The 22,096-nt window shown below is 50.2% G+C and overlaps 1 protein-coding gene across 18 annotated transcripts in view; it reads right to left on the reverse strand.

The window, feature by feature from the left end:
* The window catches only part of LOC149353166 (uncharacterized), a 331,688-nt gene that overhangs the window by 87,398 nt on the left and 222,194 nt on the right, over window positions 1–22,096 (reverse strand). For 16 of the 18 annotated variants that reach the window (XR_016290916.1, XR_016290919.1, XR_016290917.1 and 13 more), the window contains exons 7-13: window positions 15,928–15,963; window positions 15,418–15,477; window positions 11,814–11,867; window positions 7,882–7,980; window positions 5,854–5,898; window positions 2,071–2,106; window positions 1,837–1,968 (exon numbers count right to left, since the gene is read on the reverse strand). Coding sequence is in view for 12 of the 18 variants with exons in the window: in XM_089582362.1 (XP_089438488.1) it covers window positions 1,837–1,968; window positions 2,071–2,106; window positions 5,854–5,898; window positions 7,882–7,980; window positions 11,814–11,867; window positions 15,418–15,477; window positions 15,928–15,963 (462 nt within the window). In the remaining 6 variants the exon portion in view is untranslated. The remainder of the gene's footprint in view (window positions 1–1,836; window positions 1,969–2,070; window positions 2,107–5,853; window positions 5,899–7,881; window positions 7,981–11,813; window positions 11,868–15,417; window positions 15,478–15,927; window positions 15,964–22,096) is intronic. The other 2 variants (XM_089582359.1, XM_089582368.1) reach the window with 2 other exon arrangements.

A 22,096-nucleotide genomic window follows, 5' to 3' on the forward strand; every position in this document is an offset into this window, starting at 1 on the left:
TTGTACCGGCCACTCCGCACCTCGAAGCTCATCGCCATACGCCAAACGGCCATTACAACTCGCCGCAAAAGAAAAATATGGGAACAGCGCAAGCGCAAGATAGCGGAAGTGGATGGGATCTTCTGCTGACGTTTATCCATTTGTAACCGCCGCACTTGAAAGTAAATTAGTTAATCCTAGAACACGTTTACGTTACCGACGACCGTCTACTTCTTAGAATACGCAGGTCATTTGCGCACTGCTTGCGGATGATAATGCACGAGCTAGCGAAGGTTCCGGTGTACCTCTCTGCCATCTGACAAAGAACCCGCGCTCATAGGGTCTTTCATAACGCCTCTACTAGCTAATCAAGCCTTCTTCTGCTCCTCTTCACGTCAGTACATTAAACCATCCGTTCTCGAGACAGCAGCTTGCAAGACACCCGCTTCGGCGCCTCTTGTCAGTAAAATCCGCCGCACTTATCGCACGAGCCGCCGACCTCAACTGTTGCAAGACGTCACTCCCCCTCGGGCGACGAATTTCGGCGAGAGCGAAGTGCAGAAACGCAAGACTAAACCAGAAGACGGCGTTGTGTTGAACACGTCTGTAGTCTAGCCACCCTAACGTCTGTGTCACAGTCTGTGTCGCAGACGAGGACGGGATTAACTGCACCACACGCCCGCTGCATAGCAGTCGCGTCGCTCCTTTACTCCCGTCCTCGTCTTTTACAGCTCTAGTGGTTGCAGTGCGAAGTGTGTTGGTTTCGTGTCGTCCGAAGCCTTGCGCTTTTATGACGTCAGCCTCACGCAGCGCATTGTTCGCTGCCGTGACAGACCAGACGGATCCCCGCCCGAAGCAGCGCTCAGAGTAAGAACGTCGCTGCAAGCGCCAGCGGCGACTACGTGAAGATCCGCGTTCGGCCAAAGGATGCTGTAGAAAATAGGAGACGGCTCTGAGGGGAGACAAAGGAAGACGGGTGAAGCGGTCGAAAGGGCTGCCCACATCGTAGAGCCGGACGCAACGACAGTTACATGAATGCGAGAGAAGTCGAGTCCAGTCAGCTTTTTGAGAGATAGAGCGGATTTTGAGAAGGAAAGACGTGACTCGTCCTCTACTCTCTTCCTCGACGTTTTTGCACTTTCCCTTAGAAAGTTTACTGGAGTCGACTTCTGTCGCATGCGTGTAAACGCGGCTTGGGAGGTGTTCACTCAACCCGGCAAAGGTCAAGGGTGGTGTTCTTGCCACACGCTCTCTCTCAGGACGCGCTTTCAGCTTCCCGCCCCCTCTTTCCCCCTTACTTGTATGTGATTTCTTTTGTTCCACTTCAAACCTTTGTAAATAAACCAGACTTCACGCAGAATCGAACGGGCACGCATCAGTCCTTGGAGGCTCCTGCACGCGTGGCCGCAGCCGCCCGAACGAGTCTCCGCGCAGACCTGTTATCAATACGAGTGGCTCAGCCGTTTCATGTCGCACGCAGCTTCCTTAAAGAGAAGACGAGCAGTTACGAGCATTTCACTACAGATGCTGTGAATTTCAGGGAATCACCTCACTCATCATTAACCTCACTGGAATGAAGCGGCCGGCTATCGCCGAAATTCGCAACATGTTTATGGTCACCCGTTATAGTTCTTTGCTCTTTTTTCAACACGAACACGTTAACTGTCCCGTATACTGCGTTTCTTTTGACGCGCATTGCCGAGTTTAACGCTTCAAGGTGCTGTGGACAGACGGTTGCACCTCCCTCTGTCGCTCTCCGAACTTCGCCCCTTTTCCGTGCCGCAATTGATGCACCTCGGACGGTGCTTTCAGACGTCCGCAATGCCGGCTACTCTGAGCGGAGTGCAATGTGCCCACCTTCCTGCCGGGCGGTCCGGCGGGGCCCGGCGGTCCTGGCGGCCCAGCGGGGCCTTCGATGAATCCCGTCGGGAACGTGTTTCCGTCCAGCGTCGTCGTAAGGCCGCGCTCGCCCTTGTCACCTTTTTCGCCCTGAGCAGAGATGCGAAGCCAGCGTGGGGCGCGCGCTGTCCGGCGTGGCAGCAATTTGGAGCGATTCGTGCCCTTGCGAAACGCCCCGCCTTAGGAACTCACCTTGGGTCCCGGAAGACCGTCCTTCCCAACAGGTCCCTGAAAGATAAAAAATCATGTAATGCCAATCTGGTTTTATTTATTTATATTTTATTTATTTATTCTGCCGGCAGTAGGATTTACCCTCGATGATTCATTTGATGCTTTTACTACAAGCCGAGGCTCAGCACACGCGACAGAATTTGTACCTTGCGTCGGATGCCCGATTCCACAGAAGGAGAATGGAAGCTCTGAGTTAATATATATATATATATATATATATATATATATATATATATATATATATATATACGAGGGGGTACCCAAAAGAAACCGGACTAAATTTTTTGGTCGGCAAAGCTTCTGTGGTACCGCGTTTTGCCACTAGGAGCGCATAGAACGAACATTCCAGAGTCAGTAAGCCGAGTGCCGTCGTTGAAGGAGGTCAGACTAGTTAAGGCAGAGTTTTAGAGTGACGACTGTTTTGTGTGAACGTCGTTTTTGCAATGGCTGATTTTCGTGAACAGCGTGCGCCGGTGAAATTCTGATTTTTGCTCGGAAAAAGTTGAATGGAAATTCTCGAAATATTAAGAAAGACGTACAAGGACGATGCTATGGGGACAACTCAAGTGTTCCTGAATCGAATCCTGAATAAAAGCAACAATCATGCCAATGGAAAACTTCAAATTCACCTCGCCTCAAGAAAGCTCGTCAGGTGAAACCAAACCTAAAACAATGCTGATTTGTTTTTTCGACGTGAGAGGAGTCGTCCATTGAGAATTTGTTCCGCAGCGTCAGACAGTTAGCCAGGCTTTCTACTTGGATGTTTTCAAAAGATTGGGCAACAGTGTGCGGTGGAAGCGGCCAGATTTGTGGCGGTCGGGTGACTGGTTTTTCCATCATGGCAATGCCCCTGCTCACACAGCCCTGTCTCTACGACAATTCTGGACCAAAAATGGCATGACCCCTATTCCTCAACCCTCATACTCTCCCGACCTTGCCCGTGCTACTTTCTTTGTTTCCTAGAATGAAAAAATAGGTGAATGGAAAGCGTTTCGCTGACGTTGCTGAGGTGAAGAAAAAAACGACGGAGGCACTGTCAAGCATCACAGAAGATGAATTTAAACAATGTTTTGAAAAATGAAATGAAAGATTCGACAAGCGTATGATTGCAAGTGGGGAATACTTTGAAGGAGATTGAAGGTCTGTGCTTAAAATGTGAACAAATAAGTTCAAACAAAAATAAGTCCGGTTTCTTTTGGGTACCCCCTCGTGTGTATATATATATATATATATATTAACTCAGAGCTTCCATTCTCCTTCTGTGGAATCGGGCAGTAGGCAGTAGGATATATATATACGAGGGGGTACCCAAAAGAAACCGGACTTATTTTTGTTTGAACTTATTTGGTCACATTTTAAGTACAGACCTTCAATTCCCTTCAAAGTATTGCCCACTTGCAATGATACGCTTATCGAATCTTTCATTCCATTTTTCAAAACATTGTTTAAATTCATCTTTTGTGATGCTTGACAGTGCCTCCGTCGTTTTTTTTCTTCACCTCTGCAACATCAGCGAAACGCTTTCCATTCACCTATTTTTTTCATTCTAGGAAACAAAGAAAGTAGCACGGGGCAAGGTCGGGAGAGTATGAGGGTTGAGGAATAGGGGTCATGCCATTTTTGGTCCAAAATTGTCGTAGAGACAGCGCTGTGTGAGCAGGGGCACTGCCATGATGGAAAAAACAGTCACCCGACCGCCACAAATCTGGCCGCTTCCACCGCACACTGTTGCCCAATCTTTTCAAAACATCCAAGTAGAAAGCCTGGCTAACTGTATGACCCTGCGGAACAGATTCTCAATGGACGACTCCTCTCACGTCGTGGAAAAAACAAATCAGCATTGTTTTGAGGTTTGGTTTCACCTGACGAGCTTTCTTGAGGCGAGGAGAATTTGATGTTTTCCGTTGGCATGATTGTTGCTTTGATTCAGGATTCGATTTAGGAACACTTGAGTTGTCCCCATAGCATCGTCCTTGTACGTCTTTCTTAATATTTCAAGAGTTTCCATTCAACTTTTTCCGAGCAAAAATCAGAATTTCCCCGGCGCACGCTGTTCACGAAAATCAGCCATTGCAAAAACGACATTCACACAAAACAGTCGTCACTCTAAAATTCTGCCTAAACTAGTCTGACCTCCTTCAACGACGGCGCTCGGCTTACTGACTCTGGAATGTTCGTTCTATGCGCTCCTAGTGGCAAAACGCGGTACCACAGAAGCATTGCCGACCAAAAAAATTATTCCGGTTTCTTTTGGGTACCCCCTCGTATATATATATATATATATATATATATATGGGACGATCACGCATCTGATGCGACAAGAGGAGGAGATTGATGTGGTTGCAAGCTACTGGTGGGGTTAGCCTCACCGATTCTGCCGGCAGTAGGATTTACCCTCGATGATTCATTTGATGCTTTTACTACAAGCCGAGGCTCAGCACACGCGACAGAATTTTTCTGGGGTGAAGGTGGGCGGAGTTGGGTCAAGGGTGGGTCAAGGAAAGTTAGAAAAGAGGTGGGTGGGTGGGCAGTTTCCTAGCTAGAGTGGTGGGGTGGTGGCTGTGGGGGCCAGCTGGATTTCCCACTGCGTCTCTGAATTCGATTTCGCCGTCGGTTCTTCGTTCCGCTGTGGAGTGGACCTCTAGTGGGCGGTGGTCTTGTGGAGGGTGAGGGTAGGTGGATTGGTGGTGGGTGGTGGCGCTTCTGGAAGGTAGATTTCGGTGGGTGGGTTGTGGATCGCGGTTCTGGAGGGCTGGAGAGTGAAGGATGGCGGGGATGGAGAGGGGGATCGCGGGTGGCGGTTTCGAAGTAAAAAAAAAGGAAAGAAAACCAGACACGTTCCTTGCAAAACATTTTTAGATAGTCTATAGACTGTCCATAGACTTCTGTCTATAGAATCTGTAGACTCTCTATAGACAAATCCTATAGACAGCCTATAGGCACTGCAAATTCTATAGACAGTCTATAGACAATCTATAGAATTATGGCCATACACTTTTAGTAGACTGTTGTCTATAGACAGTCTACAGCCTATGAACAGACAAAAGGAAATATTTGCAGGAAGGCATTAGAGTCTATAAGAAGTTTATAGACCATTTTTATAAGGGACGGGCACGTTGCATCCAGATGAGTTTCTACGAAATACAGTAGAAACTACATCAAAACGATCAACCTAACTTCCACAGAAGAGGAGCTACTGCGCCATTTCAGATCATCTTCGCAAGCAGCGTGCGAATTATGCAGGCTTTGCTCGCTCCATGCCTGTTACTAACGGTACCAGAGCTTTCGCCGCTAGGCGAATCACTGTTCCTCCCCTAAGGATGTATAATGAGCTTCGCCACTTCGATGCTTGTTCGTTACAACAAAATTAAAAAGTGGGTTGCGCTCGCGTAATTATTGCTCTGAACGCGGCCACACCGTTACACCACAAAGGCGGTTATTAAATGGTGAGTGAACGCTGGCTAAATCAGACATATCTTTTGACGCTTGTCTGGTTCGCAGACAAGCCTGCAGTTTGAAATAGGAAAGTTGTAAACTGAAGTTACAAACTGCAGTTTGACATAGGAAATTAATCTATTAGCAGTAACAAGTGGAGAGGGCGGCCAGGAGCAGGCTATCTTCCCTGAGCTTTAGAAGAGAGAGCAGGGGAAACACTGGAAATGTGGCTCACAGCGCTCTCTCTGGCGTACATTTAAATCTGGGTTTTTCTAAGAGACAATCGAGTCCTTGCTGCGTATAACTTACCACGAGGCCGGGCGGACCGCTGGGACCAACTTCACCCGGAGGACCCTGGAAGAATCAAAGCTGCAGTTCACATGGCGAAACCTTCCCACACGTGCAGAAACTGATATTGGTACACCTGTCGGCTGTTGCGACCCTAACTTTTCGTGCGAACCCAGAGGTTTTGCGCACTAGGCTTCTGCACGATTGGCATCGGTTTGGTATCGACATGCCGGGTGACAAAACTTTTCCTCCAAGCGCTTTATTCCCTTGGAAAAACCGGTCCGCGTGTCCGGGACTGCTTGCATGCATAAGAAAAAGAAAAAAACGGTGGGTTTTTGGTTGCACAATGATTCGAACACTGCCTCACGGATGCAGAGAGCCGAATTATTTTGATCACCTCGACGGATCATACTCAGTAGCGCGAAACACACGTAGCCAAGAAAGACAGACGCAATATACCGGGTGTTTTTTTTTAGAAGGTTCAAAATTTTTAAAACAAGGTAAATGCTTTAGATTTATTTTAGCACTGGGGCTATACTGGAGGCTACGGCGGGCGCCAGGCAAGAGGAAAACTGCTTTAATTAGTTCGCTGATTAACTAAATATGTTAATAAACCTTTCAAATTTTTATTTTAGGGGTTATGTTGTATTCGCAGAATTGAAGATCGGCCTGCGAACATTCCAACCGAAAAAAACAATTTTAACTAAAAATTTTTCACGCACGTTACGAGGCGCTAAAAAGTCACCCTGGTAGGCATCTTCGCACCGTAACTCAGCGGCGGGGAGCGCCTCTGACGTAGTTCGCTCCGCCCTGCGCTTTGCGTCACACGGCTGATATCACCTGAAGCCCGGACGGGCGGCCTGCGCTATCGCTGCTTGTTTCGCTTCGCTCCGCGGTCTCACGGAATGCCGCGTTGGAAGAAAAACGCACTGACACAAAGCGCAGGGCGGAGCGAGCTACGTCACAGGCGCTCACAGACGCTGGGTTACAGTGTGAAGCTGCCTACCAGGGTGACTTTTTCTCGCTTCGTAACGCGCGCAAAAAATTTTTTGATTAACTTTTTTTTCTTGCCTGGATTGTTTGGAAGACGATCTCCAATTCTGCTAATACAACATATCCCCTAAAATAAAAATTATAAAAGTTAATTAACGTATTCAGTTAATCAGCGAACTAGTTAAAGTAGTTTGCCTCTTACCTGGCGTCCGCCGTAGGCCTCAGTATAGCCCCAGGGTTAAAATAAATCTAAAGGAATTTACCTTTTTTTAAAAATTTTGGACCTTCTAAAAAAAACACCCGGTAATACGCTTTTGTTGCTTGTGCTTTGGCCTGGCAGGTTGTGAAGACGTCACAAGGTTGCATGGAATAGGTGGCAGGTGGACGATAACCAATACATAACAATGGTCACCCAGCTCTAGCGCATCTAATTCGTATTTGGCCTAACTACGGAAATCGACCCTCATTTTTTTTTTTACTCCACATTCTTTATCCTGAAGCTTCCGAGGAAAAAAGAAAGCATTCGAGCCGCTATGCAGCAGACTTCGCTTTTGAAGAACTGCACCTTTGTGTCGCAGTCTAAGCGAACTTCAACCAATTAACCAGTTAGCACAGAAGCGTGACCTTAGCTGCAGTGAGCAACACTGAACAAAATAACCCCTGGCTGCATTTGTGGATTACGAAGAACGTGCCTCCTGGTCCTCTTAGTGTACTGTATGCATTCTAATGCTGAATAAAAATTTTGCATCAGTGAGAACTATCAAATTAGGTTTGACAGAAAATATAAACAGCGCGATCGATGCAATGCGATGTTCGAGCAGTGAATATCCGTTCTTGGTTTAAAGTTGCCAAAAGTAGCACAGAACAGGAAGGAAGAGGACAGGACGATGCGCCGTCCTGTTTTTGGCACCTTTAAGCCAAGAATTATCCAAAACCAGCTAGCCCAGCAGTAAGTTCTCTCTCCAGCGTGGCCAAGAATCAATAACAAAGCCCCAGCATCACCACACCACAAACACTCTCTCTCTGCTAAAGAAAACACTCAAGACAGGTGCGCACAATAGGTCCAGGGGGTCCTGTGCCACCGTCGAATCCCGGCAGTCCTGGCGGCCCAGGTGGTCCGGGGGGGCCCGGGGGACCTGGCTCCCCTTGTGATCCCTGCATCGGTGAAACGATTGCGGTTCATCGAACGACACCGAGTACCCGCCATGACAGGCCGAAACGCGGCTCCGTGCATCACGGAACTTGGAGGCGTTTACCAAAGAGCGTCATATGAGGCGACATCAACGTATCTCGTGGGGAGGGACACTGGCAGTATTGGAAGAAGAAGGGGAACAAAACGCAGCATACCACGACCTAACAGCGGGACCGTAGGTATGACCAGACAACTAAGCCCACACGCTCCCACTGAGGACCGCACGACCCCATGCATGACGCGAGTGCACCAGGACCTGCTCCCTGCGACGACTTGACGGTATGTGACGCTGAGAGCAACGGCACGAGTGAACGATTCACGCGCTGAGTCGACAGAGAAGCCACAGTATAGTACTGCGCGAGTAGGCGGCCTCGGAAGAAGTTGGACCAGACAAATGCTCTCCTCCGTACGAAGCTCTCGATGGAACCACATGTTCCTTGACTCTCAGTGGTGCGTATTAAAGCCGAACGCAGCTGCTGTGGTGAAGGGCTAAAAGAATTATGAAGCGACAATCTGAAGAATGTACACCTTTAAGTAGAATGCTGACGCAAAAATAAATTCTCAACTTGGCTAGTTGGTTAGACCTAGTAAAGAAATCGCGCGGTGCACTTTCTGTGTCTCACAGGTACGCGCTATAGTGGCAGCAAAGGGCCGCGCTTTAAACGGTGCGGTACACCGATTCGCAGTGTACGGTTCTGACAAGTGAACGCAGTAGGCGCGCTTTCATCAATATTTACACTTTTCAGAGGCACTCACGGCGATCGAGTATGATCGCTTCTTATCTGCTGATGTTTTCGCAGCATACCTTGCTATATTAACGAACGGGTCGATTCGGCGTAGCAGTGTTGACGCCTATGTTCCAAGTCTGGCATGTAAAGCATGTTGGTCCAGAGCACATTTTCAGTGTCTCTTTTTTTTCGCTGCAGCCTCATGCTCCCACCTGTCTTGCAACATATCGAAGAAAACAAGGTCTAATTATAATGCTAATAATCACAAACTGAACAAGGGAGGGTAAAACCTCAGGACAAGTCCTCTTGTCAAAACATTGTTAAGCACCCCGAGGTTTTCCCTCCCTTGTTTACTTTGTGATTATCAAGAACCACTTGACCAACCTCTATCTACCATGGACTATAATGCTAAAAGCTTTGTGCTTACAGTACCTCTTTATATTTACATTGCACCGTAGCTCCGGTCTAGCCGTCTTTCTAGACATCGTCGACATGTGTCGCTAGACGACACACGGCATTAGGCACCACAGCACCCCAGAAAGTTGTTGCCTGACAGCCCGACGACGAAAAGTGCGCCCCGGTAGCCAAATCCCTCCCATCTGCGAGCAAATAAGACAGCGCGTCGCCAATGGAGGACTCCCTAGCACGCAATCTCTCGAGAATCTACTGCAGCCGCGTGCCCCCTTCCATCAATCCCGCCCACGTTAATAGCTTAACGGCGCCAGTAACTTTTCGGGATGTGAGGCCCGGATTTTGAAGGACGTGCGCGGAATGCTGGCAAGGGTCCCCCGTGCCGACGTACTCACGTCGCTTCCGCGGGGTCCGGCGCGGTTCCGCAGGCGCGCGATAAGCTCCCCGCAGATGATGATGCCCATCCGCGTCCAGGCGAATCATCGACATGCAGCGCGCGACTCACCGGCTCTTGCCGCCAGGAAGCGGGGCTAAGTAGGGGAGGGCGAGGAATTGCCGCGCGGATGCCAGCGAGCTGAGTCGCCTTCCCAGTGACATTTGTTTTTCGTCCACTTCGCGACAGCGTAGCAGGGAGCCCCAGGAAAAGTCGGGCGGTGACCCCGAATCGAGCGAATTTCGGCCGCGACACGACTCGTTAGGACAAAATGAGAGACGGCGCGGCTGCCCGCACAAGCTTCAGCCGTGCTTCGCCGTGGCAGTTTTACCGTCGTATAGCAGGGAGAGCGAAACCAGATTGGTCTCTATATATATAGAGCCTAGACGAGGGCTGTTTGGCCCCGCTCTTTCGGTCTTATTTCACTGCCCAGCCACTGAACCCGTGTGAAAGCCGCTACCAATAAAAGAGGCATCACGAGCTGCAGTTTAGCAGCTCGAAGCAGAGAGTAGAGGCACCAAAAGCAGGATAGTGGCATATGATGACGCAACAAGTTTCGCACTTGCAACGAGTAAGAAACTCCCTAAAGACTGTCACATAAAGGACACAAGGCAAGTAGTTGCGCACAAACCTGCGGCAGAAAAAAAAGAAAAAAAACGTGATCATATCTGCGCTGTCAATGCTGTAGATAATGGAACACGTCTACCTCGTATATGTCACAGCGACGTCTCGCACGCAAATTGCGTAAACTCGCTACGCGGCACTGCATTCCCTTCACCCCCGGCACCAAAGCTATAAATACGCGTGGCACGTGCCACATGGATCATACAAAGACGCATTAAGTATTCTTGAAAGGAGTACCTACTTGCGCAAACGACGGGACGAAAACGAGAAAACACAAACGACATGTACAATGCGCAACTCCCAACTGGTTTATTCCATATAGAGCTACATATTTATACCCTAGAGGTCAAACACAGGGATAAAAACGGTCGCATGCGCATTTCACGTCAGCATACCGCCACCATAGGTGCAGCCTGATTACATCCAAAGTTCCAACAACCCCCAGCACCGCTATCATGAAGGAAAGAAGAATCATGAGGTGAAAAATGAGGAAAGGTGACATTAAAAGAAATCGTAGCAAAGCAGTGTCAAAACCAAAACCAAAAACCAAAGGCATGTCAAAGCGTGAAAACTAATCATCGCAGCAAAAGCAGTGTCAAAAAGGCAAAACACAACACTAAAAACAGCCGGTCAACAGGGTAAAAAACGAATTGCAACGAAGAATTCAAACTTTTGATGTAATCAGGCAGCACCTGTGGTGGCGGTATGCTGAAGTGAAATGCGCATGCGACGGTTTTTATCGCTGTGCTTGACCTCTAGGGTATAAATGTGTAGCTCTCTATGAAATAAACCAGTTGGAAGTTGCGCATTGTACATGTCGTTTGTGTTTCCTTGTTTTCGTCCCGTCTTTTGCGCAAGTACGTACCCCTTTCTAGCTATGAACCAACTCGCCAAGATTAGAGATTTAATTAAGTATTCTGTCACGGATAGAACACAATTATTGCCGTTAACTGCACAACGCAGTTCGTTCATGCTTTTTGCCTGAGCTAGCTATGTCCAGACTGAATACCGTATCACGCCATAACAGTGGTAACGACCTAGAGTGCTTGAGACCGTCACCTAAAAAGTGTGTCCTGTTCGAATACTCCAAATGTCGACAGCATTGTTCCATCGTGATATCAACATTATTTTTCCGAGACCGTTGTTTCAGAATAGCGAGCCAGAAGAGTGCCCCCGGATTATGAGTCAGCACGCTGTCCTCTCAGTTCCGTTCTAAGGCATCGCTAAAATGGCACCAGACGTATGAAAGGTGTTGTACGAATGGTTTGCGTCACAGGAAGTCGTGATTAAATTATTCGTTATTTGATAGGGAGCTGTTTCAAACGAACTAAATATGCCGCATTTCTTGAGCCAACTTGTTACGGCAAAGTCACTGAACCGTGAATGGTATTGGGACCAAAGCCACTGAGCCCGTCACTGCGGCACCACACGAATGTCATTGATGTTAAAGGCATTGATCACTTCATATTTTAAAATAAAAGTGGTTAAAAAAAGGTACTTTGTTGCATCAGGAACAATAAAAACAACAAGCAAAATAGTTCCTTTAGCTAAAACGCAGATGAGTTACCTCTTTGATTAGTTTTGCATTATATATACGTACCTTCATCATGAACACGTCGCCTGGCGAGAATGTCACTCCAATATTTGCTAGCTCCTAAAAGGAAAGAGCAGAAAAAACAATGAGCGCCACGTACACTATTAGTAGCTATTCTTATCCTGCCATGTACAGAAAGCTAAATTTTCCTCTCTAAAATCGTTCTGTTATAGCGTTATGAACCGCGTTGTCTTAGCTTCCTTCATTTTACGGTCCCAGTTACCACCAAGCTTCTCCTCAACACTTCCAAGATTTTCTCGTTCAAAAGATTCTCTTGACAAATGCCACCACTGATGTCTTATACCGGGGAGACTTAGTTGCGAATAGTAAACGTACGTGACTATTTCGATGCTGAAAAGGTGGGTCCCTTAGAGAAGGCCATTTTCGTAACAGCAACCACGCAAGTTTTGCTGAGGAAACAGCATCGAAGTTTACGCCTCGCTCGCGCTCCTCCGGGCAGGAGGAGACGACGAGAGATGTAATGCCTGGCTGACTCTCATGGAATGAAACAAGGGGGTCGCGCTGCGAGTGGCTGTATGGGGGCTCCAAATGAACATCTGCCCGCTAACTAACCTATTTCCTGCAGACATGCCTTCGCTAAGATGGTCGACAGCGATGGGAATGAGCACTCTGTCCGGGCATGACGAAAACGACGCACAGAAGGCGCCAGGCTTACCTAGAGCTCTCACTCGGTGGGCAGCGAAGCGAGAAAAGGCAACAGGGGCCGTGTTTTGGAGCGAATAATTTCTCCACACATTCTCTCGCCCGTTAATCATTAGCAGGTGCAGTCTGTGACGCCAGCTAGAGAGCAATGTTTTTCGCCGCCTCTGCATGGTGCCAAAGGCAGGACTCACCAATAACATAGAGGTAAAAGAATGGATCGGGAGAATAATTTTTACAAAATAGGGCCCCAGCCTCTGGCTTCGGGATACGGGGCTTGCGCCCGTGTGGCTTTCTCGTCTACGCGCGTCAGCGGGAGCAGTTACGGTCAGTTGTCGTTGCTTTTCCGAAGCCCACCGTTTGAGCGCTCCACACAAGCCTCGCGCCTCCTGCATACGGCACAAGGCAAAGAGCGAGCAAGGTTGAGTGTTAGCCGATAGTTTTATGCCCCATTGAGGACGACGGTGTAAACACTGCGCTTATGTGAATACAAAATCCCACACATTCCGCGATTCTGCCCGTCGGGTTAATGCGGCATGCCTGCATGTTCCTGCGGTTAGGGAGCGTGAGAAGTGTGAAGCTTGAGCTGTACGATTCGGCCCTTGGCTTCTCGTCATCCCGTCCTTGAAACTTCTCCGTCCACAGCGTATACAGCACTGCAGCACGCCAGTCCGAAATGGGGAGCGGTAGCAAAGTTACCCGAGGCAAGAGGCTGGGGACGCATCTGAAGGGACTGCCGGCCACACTTCTACATACCGCTTACTTGCAGGTGTGCGTGTGCCGTAATCCGGAAGTTTCCACGATTCTCGATGCAAAGGAGCGCTCAGTGAGTGCAAATAGCTTACGCGAAATCGCTTCGAATCTTTGTTTAAAGCAACAGGAATAGAACGCGCCCAAAAGCTACCAGTTCGTTTGGGCCCCTTCGAGGCAGAAATATGTCGGTCAGCAGTAAAAAAATCATGCAATTTGCATGCAGAGATTTGATTGCTGCGCCCTTTCTTCTTTAGGCTTGTCTTTAGCGACTGACGTTATTAATTAGCTCAGCACTCGGTAAGCCTCCGAAAAAAAAAAAGAGAAAAACGAAGCGATTTAACGCCCGCCCAAGTCTAATAGCCGCGACCACCTGCAAGACTCGCATAACCTTTTACTCTGTACAAAGAAAAAACAACAACAAAAAGTCCCAGACCGATGGCAATTAGGGCGCACGCGCTCTGCACACACAATTAACCGCAAACGGCTAGAGCTCGAGCCGAAAAGGGAGAACATTACCAGACCTTTCCAGCACGACGACTAATTATTCGATATTTTGCGGGCCTCTGGGCGAGGATGGGGGCTATTTGGCACTGCATATTCAAAAATTGCGCTTTTCATTTCGCTGTCATGAAAGAACACGAAAAGACAAGCGGACGTAATGCACACAGTTTTACACGAGCGCAATGTGCCGAGCGGCTCGTGTCGATGGGGTACGCGCGTTACGTAGGTTTGCTATTTTGTGTCCCTACGTCAAAGTGAAAACGAAAGAGCGGCTTTGATGACGCAAACGTCCAGAAAGCGCTGCCTTATCAGTCTTGGCTTTGCATGAAACTTAGCCTTGTTTCTTTAAAAGCGTCATAAGCGTCATGAGAAGCAAACAATGGCCGTGGTAACACTTTCAGTAAATAAGCTCTCGCAGCTTTTGCAGATCACTTTACGTGCCTCTTAATAGAAGGAAGGAGCATAGAAAAGGTTCCTGTTCTTTCCCGCTTTTATTCAATCGGCTGTCATACTCAAGCTGTCTCGTAAAGGAGCGCCTGGAAATAGCAAAAGCATACGCAGATGCCCCAGTATTATGTGATGGTTTTGCTCGTTCTATTCCGCCCCTCGCGGCGTTGTGGTTAGCAAAATCCTAGGTGACGAATTTGTCTCTATTTAACACCATTGTGAGGATCACATTCGTTAAGGTAAGGATATGTGAGCTGAGTAACTTTGAGTACAAGTTAGGATTTCTTCCACAGCTGATTCCAGTTCTTCTGTAGTTAATCTGGGCAGAGTTAATAATTCTACTAGTCCATAGTACCTTAATGTGGGGCCGAGACGCCACCATAGTGCATGTAAGTACGCTAGTGCATTAGCGACCCGATGGATCAGTGGGTAATGTTCAGCAGCATAAGTTGTGGACATTCACTTGCGGTGCTATTCAAATTATATAAAGCGATATATAAAATCACTGTTCAAGTGACATAAAAACGGACTTTAAGAAGCCAAAAACTATGTAACGTTGCTGCGTATTCACGGAATACAAAAACAAAATTTTTGTTATTGTGTAATTTCACAGGCATAGCCTACCCTCTAGCGTCGTTACTGCTATCCAGGAATCGGCAGGCTTAAGGAGAAAGAAATACGGAGGACGCGACTCGCAAAGCTAGAGTGCGGCCCGGCAGTCTGAACAATGGTGCTTGGCAAAAACGCGCCGCCTGGATGAGGCGATCACGTCGGTGAAGGGTTTCTATCTACTAAAAAAGAAGTACTCAAAGGTAGAACCGTCAGCAGGCACTCCTTGGCTGATACAGTGCATGCTCTGACTGCTTGTGCTGCTACGGCTGTGCACATGGGACGTGGCTAAAGGAAATGCACGAACGCCTGCCCGACGCTCCTCGCGAGTGGCGAGAAGAGACGCATGCGTCGTTCGAGAAACGTGCAAGTCATGCGTGAGTGCAGCCCACGTCCTCCCTTCTTCCAAAGGCAGGGCAAAAATGAGAACCAAGGAGTGAACAGTGGGAAGCAAGAGTAAAAACAGGGAGGAAGAGAAAAATGAGGGCTGTGAACGGGGTGGACAGACAGACGGTCGAAGTTGCAAGGATCCAGGAGCCGAGAGGCCAGTCGAGTTAGTTTCCGTCTCGAGCAGGGGTCAAGTGAGCAAGGCACAGTGCACTGGGTCACGGGAGCACGCACGCGCAGGGCGCGGACTAACCTTAAAATCGGTGGCGTCAGCGATGCCCCCGTGGGGCATCTTGACTGAACGCTTTACCCCCTGAAACAGCAGTGGGACGTGGCGTCAGAAAGCCACTGGGCCGGCGGCACACGCAGCCAAGGCAGCCCGAGAACAGCGCGCCAGCCGCCCCCAGTGCGCGCGTCCAGATGCCGGGCCCGCGGCTGTGCCCAGCTGGTTCAGAGCACTCAAAATAAGCAATTAACGAATTGATTGGCTAATATTCGGAACGAATCGGGTTTACACAAAGTAAAAACGACCGAACTCGACTGCCGCAGTCACATAGCCGGCATCTGAACGCGGAAACATACATTTCAATACAAGGCGGCTGCCTTGACGTCAAGAAAAGGCAACAAGACATACACAACTACACAACCCCAATCCCTCTGCCCTGTGAGAGCAATCAGCTGCGATCAAGCAACAGCCTAAAAAGAATAACAAAAGAAAAGAGACTTCGATTAGTACTTAATAAATGAAAGAATGAAGTCTTACCTTCACGTTTGAGACAAGGTCGATTCCCGAGTCACCCTAGACGGAACAAATTGCGAAGAAATCGATGAAGTTGAAGGCAATACAAGAAGCAAGGTCACCTTGAAGCCCTGTTTTTCTTTTTTTTGCTTGAATGTAAAAGTCGGGCGGGGGTTGTGCAGCAGAAATGAAACACGCGAAAATGAAAGCGCTCAGCAGTAATGGCGTGCGCAGCTGCTGAATCTCTGGTAAGGGCTGAAAAACAGAACAACGCCAGCTAACCGAAGCAATAGTCGTGCCACCCGAGAGCGAAGGAGTGCCGTTTTAACGTATTCGAAAGCTCGGGGTTTCCTCGTTGAATTCATTTCACGCCTGGAAGGTCTCGACCAAAGTGAAGAATCTGCTCAAGTGGAAGCGCGGGATATTTCAGCCTAACTGCCCGCTAACTGTGCAGAACCGTGAGAGATCGAAATAACGCGTTTCACACTCTCAAAGCAATGAGTTCGTTCTGTTTATTTATGAAGTGGGAAGCTTACTTCAAAGACGCCGAAAATGGAGTCGCTTGCAAATTAATCAGCCTGTATTTTTTTATTTGAAAAAAAAAATGTAACTTCGACACGGGACCTTAATACCTTAATATCTTTTCCATTTTTTTTTTAGTGCGAAAGCACTTCTAGCCTCACTCTTCGGGTTTCAACGGTGTGTGTGAAGCCTCTGAGTAACGAGTGTAAATGGCACACTGGGTCAGTGGACACCTCAACCACGTTGTGAGTAGGCGGTGACGTCCACCTACAAATTACAGCAGTTCTGCGCCTTTCTTTGTCTGAAAACCAGCGGAAGGTATAGTCTTCGTTGATTTTGAGGAAAGGAAAGGCGCATAACTGCCTCCCGGATGGGTGGACACCTCAATCGCGCTTTGAGGTACGTGGCAGTGATGTCCATCTGCAAAAAAAAAAAAAAAACGCGCCTTCGCATAATATTTCGTGCTTAGCAATGATAAAGCGCCAGCTCTCATCATTTCTTTTTTCGATCGTGACTGCACAAACAAATTGCTGTTATTACTGTCTGCCTCTCTTTGCGATGCGGAACTTGCATACGTGAAACACTGGAGCTGACTGAACGCTTGCGCTGCAGACACTCTATACGCTAACACTCTCATCTTCACTGCAACTTGGCCTGAATGAGTAACGTTACGTATAATGCAACGTATCTGCGCTTCTTGCCAAGCCACCATTATGACTCAAGTAAGCAAATTTTGTTTGATTGAAATAATTGCAATCAAACAAAATTTCACATTTCTCTTCCCTCTCGACACGGTTATGTCTCATTCAGGTTTGTGCTTGTAGTTTGTGCCGTAAGGCACTTCGGGTGAATACCGAAATTTCGTGAAAACTTGAGATCTGCTCTCATAACAATGCCTCGGATCACTATGCTAGTTAATAAAGCAAAAGAAAACGATGTCGAAACCTGTGTAACGTGGCTTGGTTACGTTCGCATTAAAGTGTACCTTCAGGGAAACAAAAGAAAAAATGCTGCAGCCGCGACGCTGTTTGCCTTTAAGTTGTAGGGTCTGCTCGCGGGCAAGTCAAATCCCGCGCCGCTCACCGCGGGTAGTCTGGAACCCTTCTTCCCGAGTGGTGGGGCGGGGGGAGAGAGGCGAGGAGAAAGCCTTTATAAGGCGAGACCGGAGAGGCTCGCGGTCTCTTGCTCTCGGACCAGCCCTGCGGACGGACCGCCTGACCCAGCTGCCACGACGACGACCGGCCCCCTGATGTGAGAATAAACCGTTTGTACGAAGTCCTGCCTCGAGTGACTGCCTGTGCGTCCCCGCGCAGAGGAATTGCCCACAAATAATGGCGCCCAACGTGCGGCTTTAATTAACACCTTGTGGACGATTTCTCTGCCGATTTTGGGATGTGCAGCCAGACTCGTGGCAGGCCCTCTTTGTTCGGGGCCACGCCGGACCGATAGGGTTAAGGAGCGGGTCAGGCGGAATGTTCGCGGGGTAGCGACTTGTGTAGTCTTGTAAATTTGTTAGGGGTTTTGTGTTATTTATGTAGTTTTCGGGCGTTTTGTGTTGTGTATTTCCGCGTGTTTGTAGATAGATTGTTGTGTAGGTGAATGTTCTTGTTGCCATGAGCAGTTAGCCGGTGCGGCCGGACAGTTAGCGCGAACTATGCCTCCCAGAAAGGATGTTTCGGCCACGGCTTTGGATGGCGGGGCAGCCGGTAGTGAGATGGCCGACGCGGCGGCCGTAATAGGGGAGGTGACTGAGATGTTTGCCGCATTAGCCCGTCAGCTCGGTTCGGTGGCTGGCGCCAACCAGGCCGCAGCATCGGTAGCATCGGCGACAGCTTCGCGCCCGAGGATAAATATGGAGGTCCCCTCCTTTTCCGGGTACACGGACGCGAAATCAGTCCACGAGTTTTTGCAACAACTCGAGGACTACCAGACGGCTCTGGGCGCCCCAGATGACGTAATGCTAGGGCAGGTCCTGCCTGTAGCACTCGTCGAGAGCGCGGCGCGATGGAGGCGCTGCCAGCCGACTTTCCAGTCGCTGGCGGACTTCAAAGACCGTTTCCGCGCCGAGTTCTTGCCGCCTGATTATGAGCGCCGGATGCTGGATGAGCTCGCGTTGCGCACCCAACACCCAGAGGAAAGCCTCCTCGAGTACGTACGCGCAATGCAAGAGCTGTACAAGAGGGCAGACCCGACGGCAACCGACCGAGATCAGGTTGCGCGTGTGATCAGGCAGTGCCATCCACGCTTCAAGCCGTATCTGCGGGGCCGCAGTTTTACAAACCTCGAGGCCCTGGCGCAGGAGGCCAAGACCGTGCAGGCGGATTTACTCGCCGAACTGCGCTACCGGCCGCCCCCCAGGCCGGCCGAATCGCTAGAACCGGGATGCGCATGGGATGGAGGCCGAGAATGCGAGTTGAGGGCTCGGCGCGCCGAGGTAATGGCCGTGGAAAATCAGGCGGAACCCCCTGTTATCCCTCGCGCGCTTGACCCGTACGCATTCGAGCAGCGGCGTCGAGCTGGTCTCACAGGCCACGCGCGGAGCGAGCGTCAGGAATGCGCGGAGAAAGGGGAGAGCCGTCCCCAACCGCTTCGTGGAACGAGGAGTCCTCCGTCTACGCGGCGGGTGAATGACCGGCTTTGCTGGAATTGCAACCAGCCCGGCCACGTGGCACGCGAATGCCAAGCTAGGCGTATGCAGGGAAACGCCAGGCGCTGGCGGTGATGTCTGGTGGCACCGACCTTTCACCGTCAGCGGGAGAATTTCATGGTTGTCAAGGCGCTAGTCAGGAAAAGAACTCCCGCGCCGGCGACGGGGAGGCCTTTGTCCCGCTCGCCTGTAGAACTCAGGGAGTCGTTCCGCGCTCAAGCCCTTTTATGCTAGTGCAGTTAGCGGGTCGATGCTACTCTGCACTCGTAGACACGGGCTCAACGCTGTCACTGGTCGGTGACGAGGTGTACGAGGCCTGCCGGCTAGGTAACATCCGTGTCAGACCGGCCGAAACCCCGTTAAGCTTAGCAGCTGGGGCGGCAAGGGCAAAGGGAGCAGTGCGTCTTACGATGCGTTTTGACGGCAGAAAGCGGAGACATCGCTTCGTCTATCTGCCTGGCTTGTCGATACCAGTAATTCTGGGAAGGGATTTTCTCTCGAGCGAAGGCATTGTGCTCGACATGGGGGAGAATGGCTATCGTTACAGCCAGCTCGCCCCCCTCATTCCCTTCGAAAGCGCATCCTTGCCCGGCTGTCCTGCACAAAAGGTGGTTGTCCACACCTGTGCGACAGAAAGGCAGGTGAGCTCCCTCGAGACGCTGAGAGACGGTGGCCCGTTAGAAGCGATTATTGCGTCTTTCTCAGGACCCAGTAGTCAGCGCCGAAGGCTCGCGGAAACTTTACTCCCGTTTTCGGATTGCTTCACGGAGAAACCGGGCAGAACCGACCTGCTTCAGCACGAGATTCAGACGGGTGATACGCGCCCTTTCAGGTGTAACCCGAGGCCGTTAAGTGCGCATAAGAGGCAGCTTCTCGACTGTGCCCTTGACGAGATGATTGATACCGGTGCGGTGAGACCCTCACAAAGTCCCTGGGCGTCCCCAGTGGTTCTAGCGCCGAAGAAAGATGGATCGGTCAGGCTGTGTGTTGATTATCGTAAGCTCAACTCACTGACGCCTACGGTTGCGTACCCTTTTCAGTCGATCGAGGCTGTGATGTACGCGTTAGGGAACGCGAGGTTCTTCACAGTCCTAGATGCAAGCAGAGGGTACCTGCAGATTGAGGTGGCCGAAGGTGACATTGAGAAAACCGCATTCACCTGCCACCGCGGGCTCTTCGAATTTACTCGACTCCCGTTTGGTTTGTCTAACGCCCCGAGCACGTTCATGCGACTGATGGACATCGTGCTGGGCGATGCAAGGTTCAACTACGCCATGGCGTACCTCGACGACGTTGTGATATTCTCACAGTCGTTCGAGGAGCACCTCATTCACCTGAATTCCGTTCTCGATAGAATGAGACGTGCCGGTCTAACCATTAATCCAAAGAAAGTGCAGTTGGCATCGAAGAGAGTGAACCTCTTGGGCTTTGTCGTGGATGATGGCACACTGAGACCGAATGATGACAAACTGCAGGCAATTCTGAACTACCCCTGCCCCATGGATGTGAAAAGCTTGCAGAGGTTTTTGGGGATGGTTGCGTTCTACAGGCAATTCATCCCGCGCTGTTCGGAGCTTGCAAGGCCGCTGAACCTGCTGTTGCGTAAAGGCTCGAAGTGGGTCTGGGGCAAGGAACAGAGTGACGCATTTGTTGCCTTGGCTCGCGCGATAGCGAATACCGCTAGTCTGCGCCTCCCCGACCTGAACAAGCAGTTTGTCTTGCAGACAGACGCTAGTGACTACGGTGTTGGAGCTGTTTTGTTGCAGGAACACGAGGGCAAACTGCGCCCTGTCGCGTTCGCTAGTCGCACGCTCACATCGGCGGAGCGGAATTACTCCGTGACCGAAAAAGAATGCCTGGCGATCATGTTCGCATTGTCGAAGTTCGACATGTACCTAGACGGAGCGGTCTTCACCGTGCAGACAGATCATCAGGCATTGTCTTGGTTAAAGAGGCTAAAGAACCCCGCAGGCAGACTCGCGAGATGGGCGCTGACGTTGCAACGTTACGCGTACGCCATCGAGTACCGCCGGGGCAGCTTGAACAAGGTGGCCGATGCTTTATCGCGCGCACCATGGAATGCTGGCGGAAGCGCTTCAGAGGCGCAGCCCAGCTTTGTAAAAAGCGGCGTCACCGCTGTTGAAGAGGAGGAGAGGGCGGACGAGAGTGTCGCGCCCGGTTTGGAGAAGGAGGAGGCGGACAAAGGTCCCGCACTGTGCTGTGAGAGAAGGGAAACACAGCAGCTCGTGGCGGCGACCGCTCGCCTGCCTAGGAGCGAGGCAGAAAGAAATCTGTCTTGGGGAGTAGCGGTCAGTAGAGAAGAGCTGATCGAGGCCCAGAAAGCAGACGGTCTTTGCCAGCGGGTGCTGAAGGAGCTTGCGAGCAGCGCAGCTTGCACCGGGAACGCTGAGGGCAAGTACGACGCGTATCTGCTGGGCGATGATGGCTTGCTGCTCCGCTATATTCCCCAACTTGACGAGGAAGCGGCGATAGCATCCCCTTTCCGAGTCGTGGTCCCGAGAAGGTTGCGGAAGCGGTTCCTGCAGTACTTCCATGACTCAGCGCTGGCAGGCCATGGCAGCGGCAGTAAGACTTACGACAAGTTATGCCGTGTCGCGACCTGGCCAGGCATGAGAAAGGATGTGCTGGGATACGCCCGTACCTGCCCGGTATGCCAGGTAGCCAAGCCTCGGGCGGGCAAGCCCGCTGGCATGATGAAGGCGGTAGTTAGCAACTACCCGTGGCAAGTGGTCGCGTGCGATATCATGGGACCCCTCCCTCGGTCCGCGCGCGGAAACCAATTCATCCTGGTAATAACGGACCACTATTCCAAGTGGGTTGAGGTTTTCCCCCTTAGGAAGCTTGTGTCGGAACGAATTTGGGAAAAACTGTTGGAGACTTTCACTCGTTTCGGTTTCCCTTCCGACCTGATTACAGACAATGCTTCGTATTTCACAAGCAAAGTCTTTGTAGACTCCTGTCGGGCGCTTAAAATCCGCCACAGGAGAACGAGTCCCTACCACG

This window comes from Amblyomma mixtum, chromosome 3, assembly GCF_055824585.1.
Source record: "Amblyomma mixtum isolate Tamu chromosome 3, ASM5582458v1, whole genome shotgun sequence".
In the NCBI taxonomy this organism is placed as follows: domain Eukaryota; kingdom Metazoa; phylum Arthropoda; class Arachnida; order Ixodida; family Ixodidae; genus Amblyomma; species Amblyomma mixtum.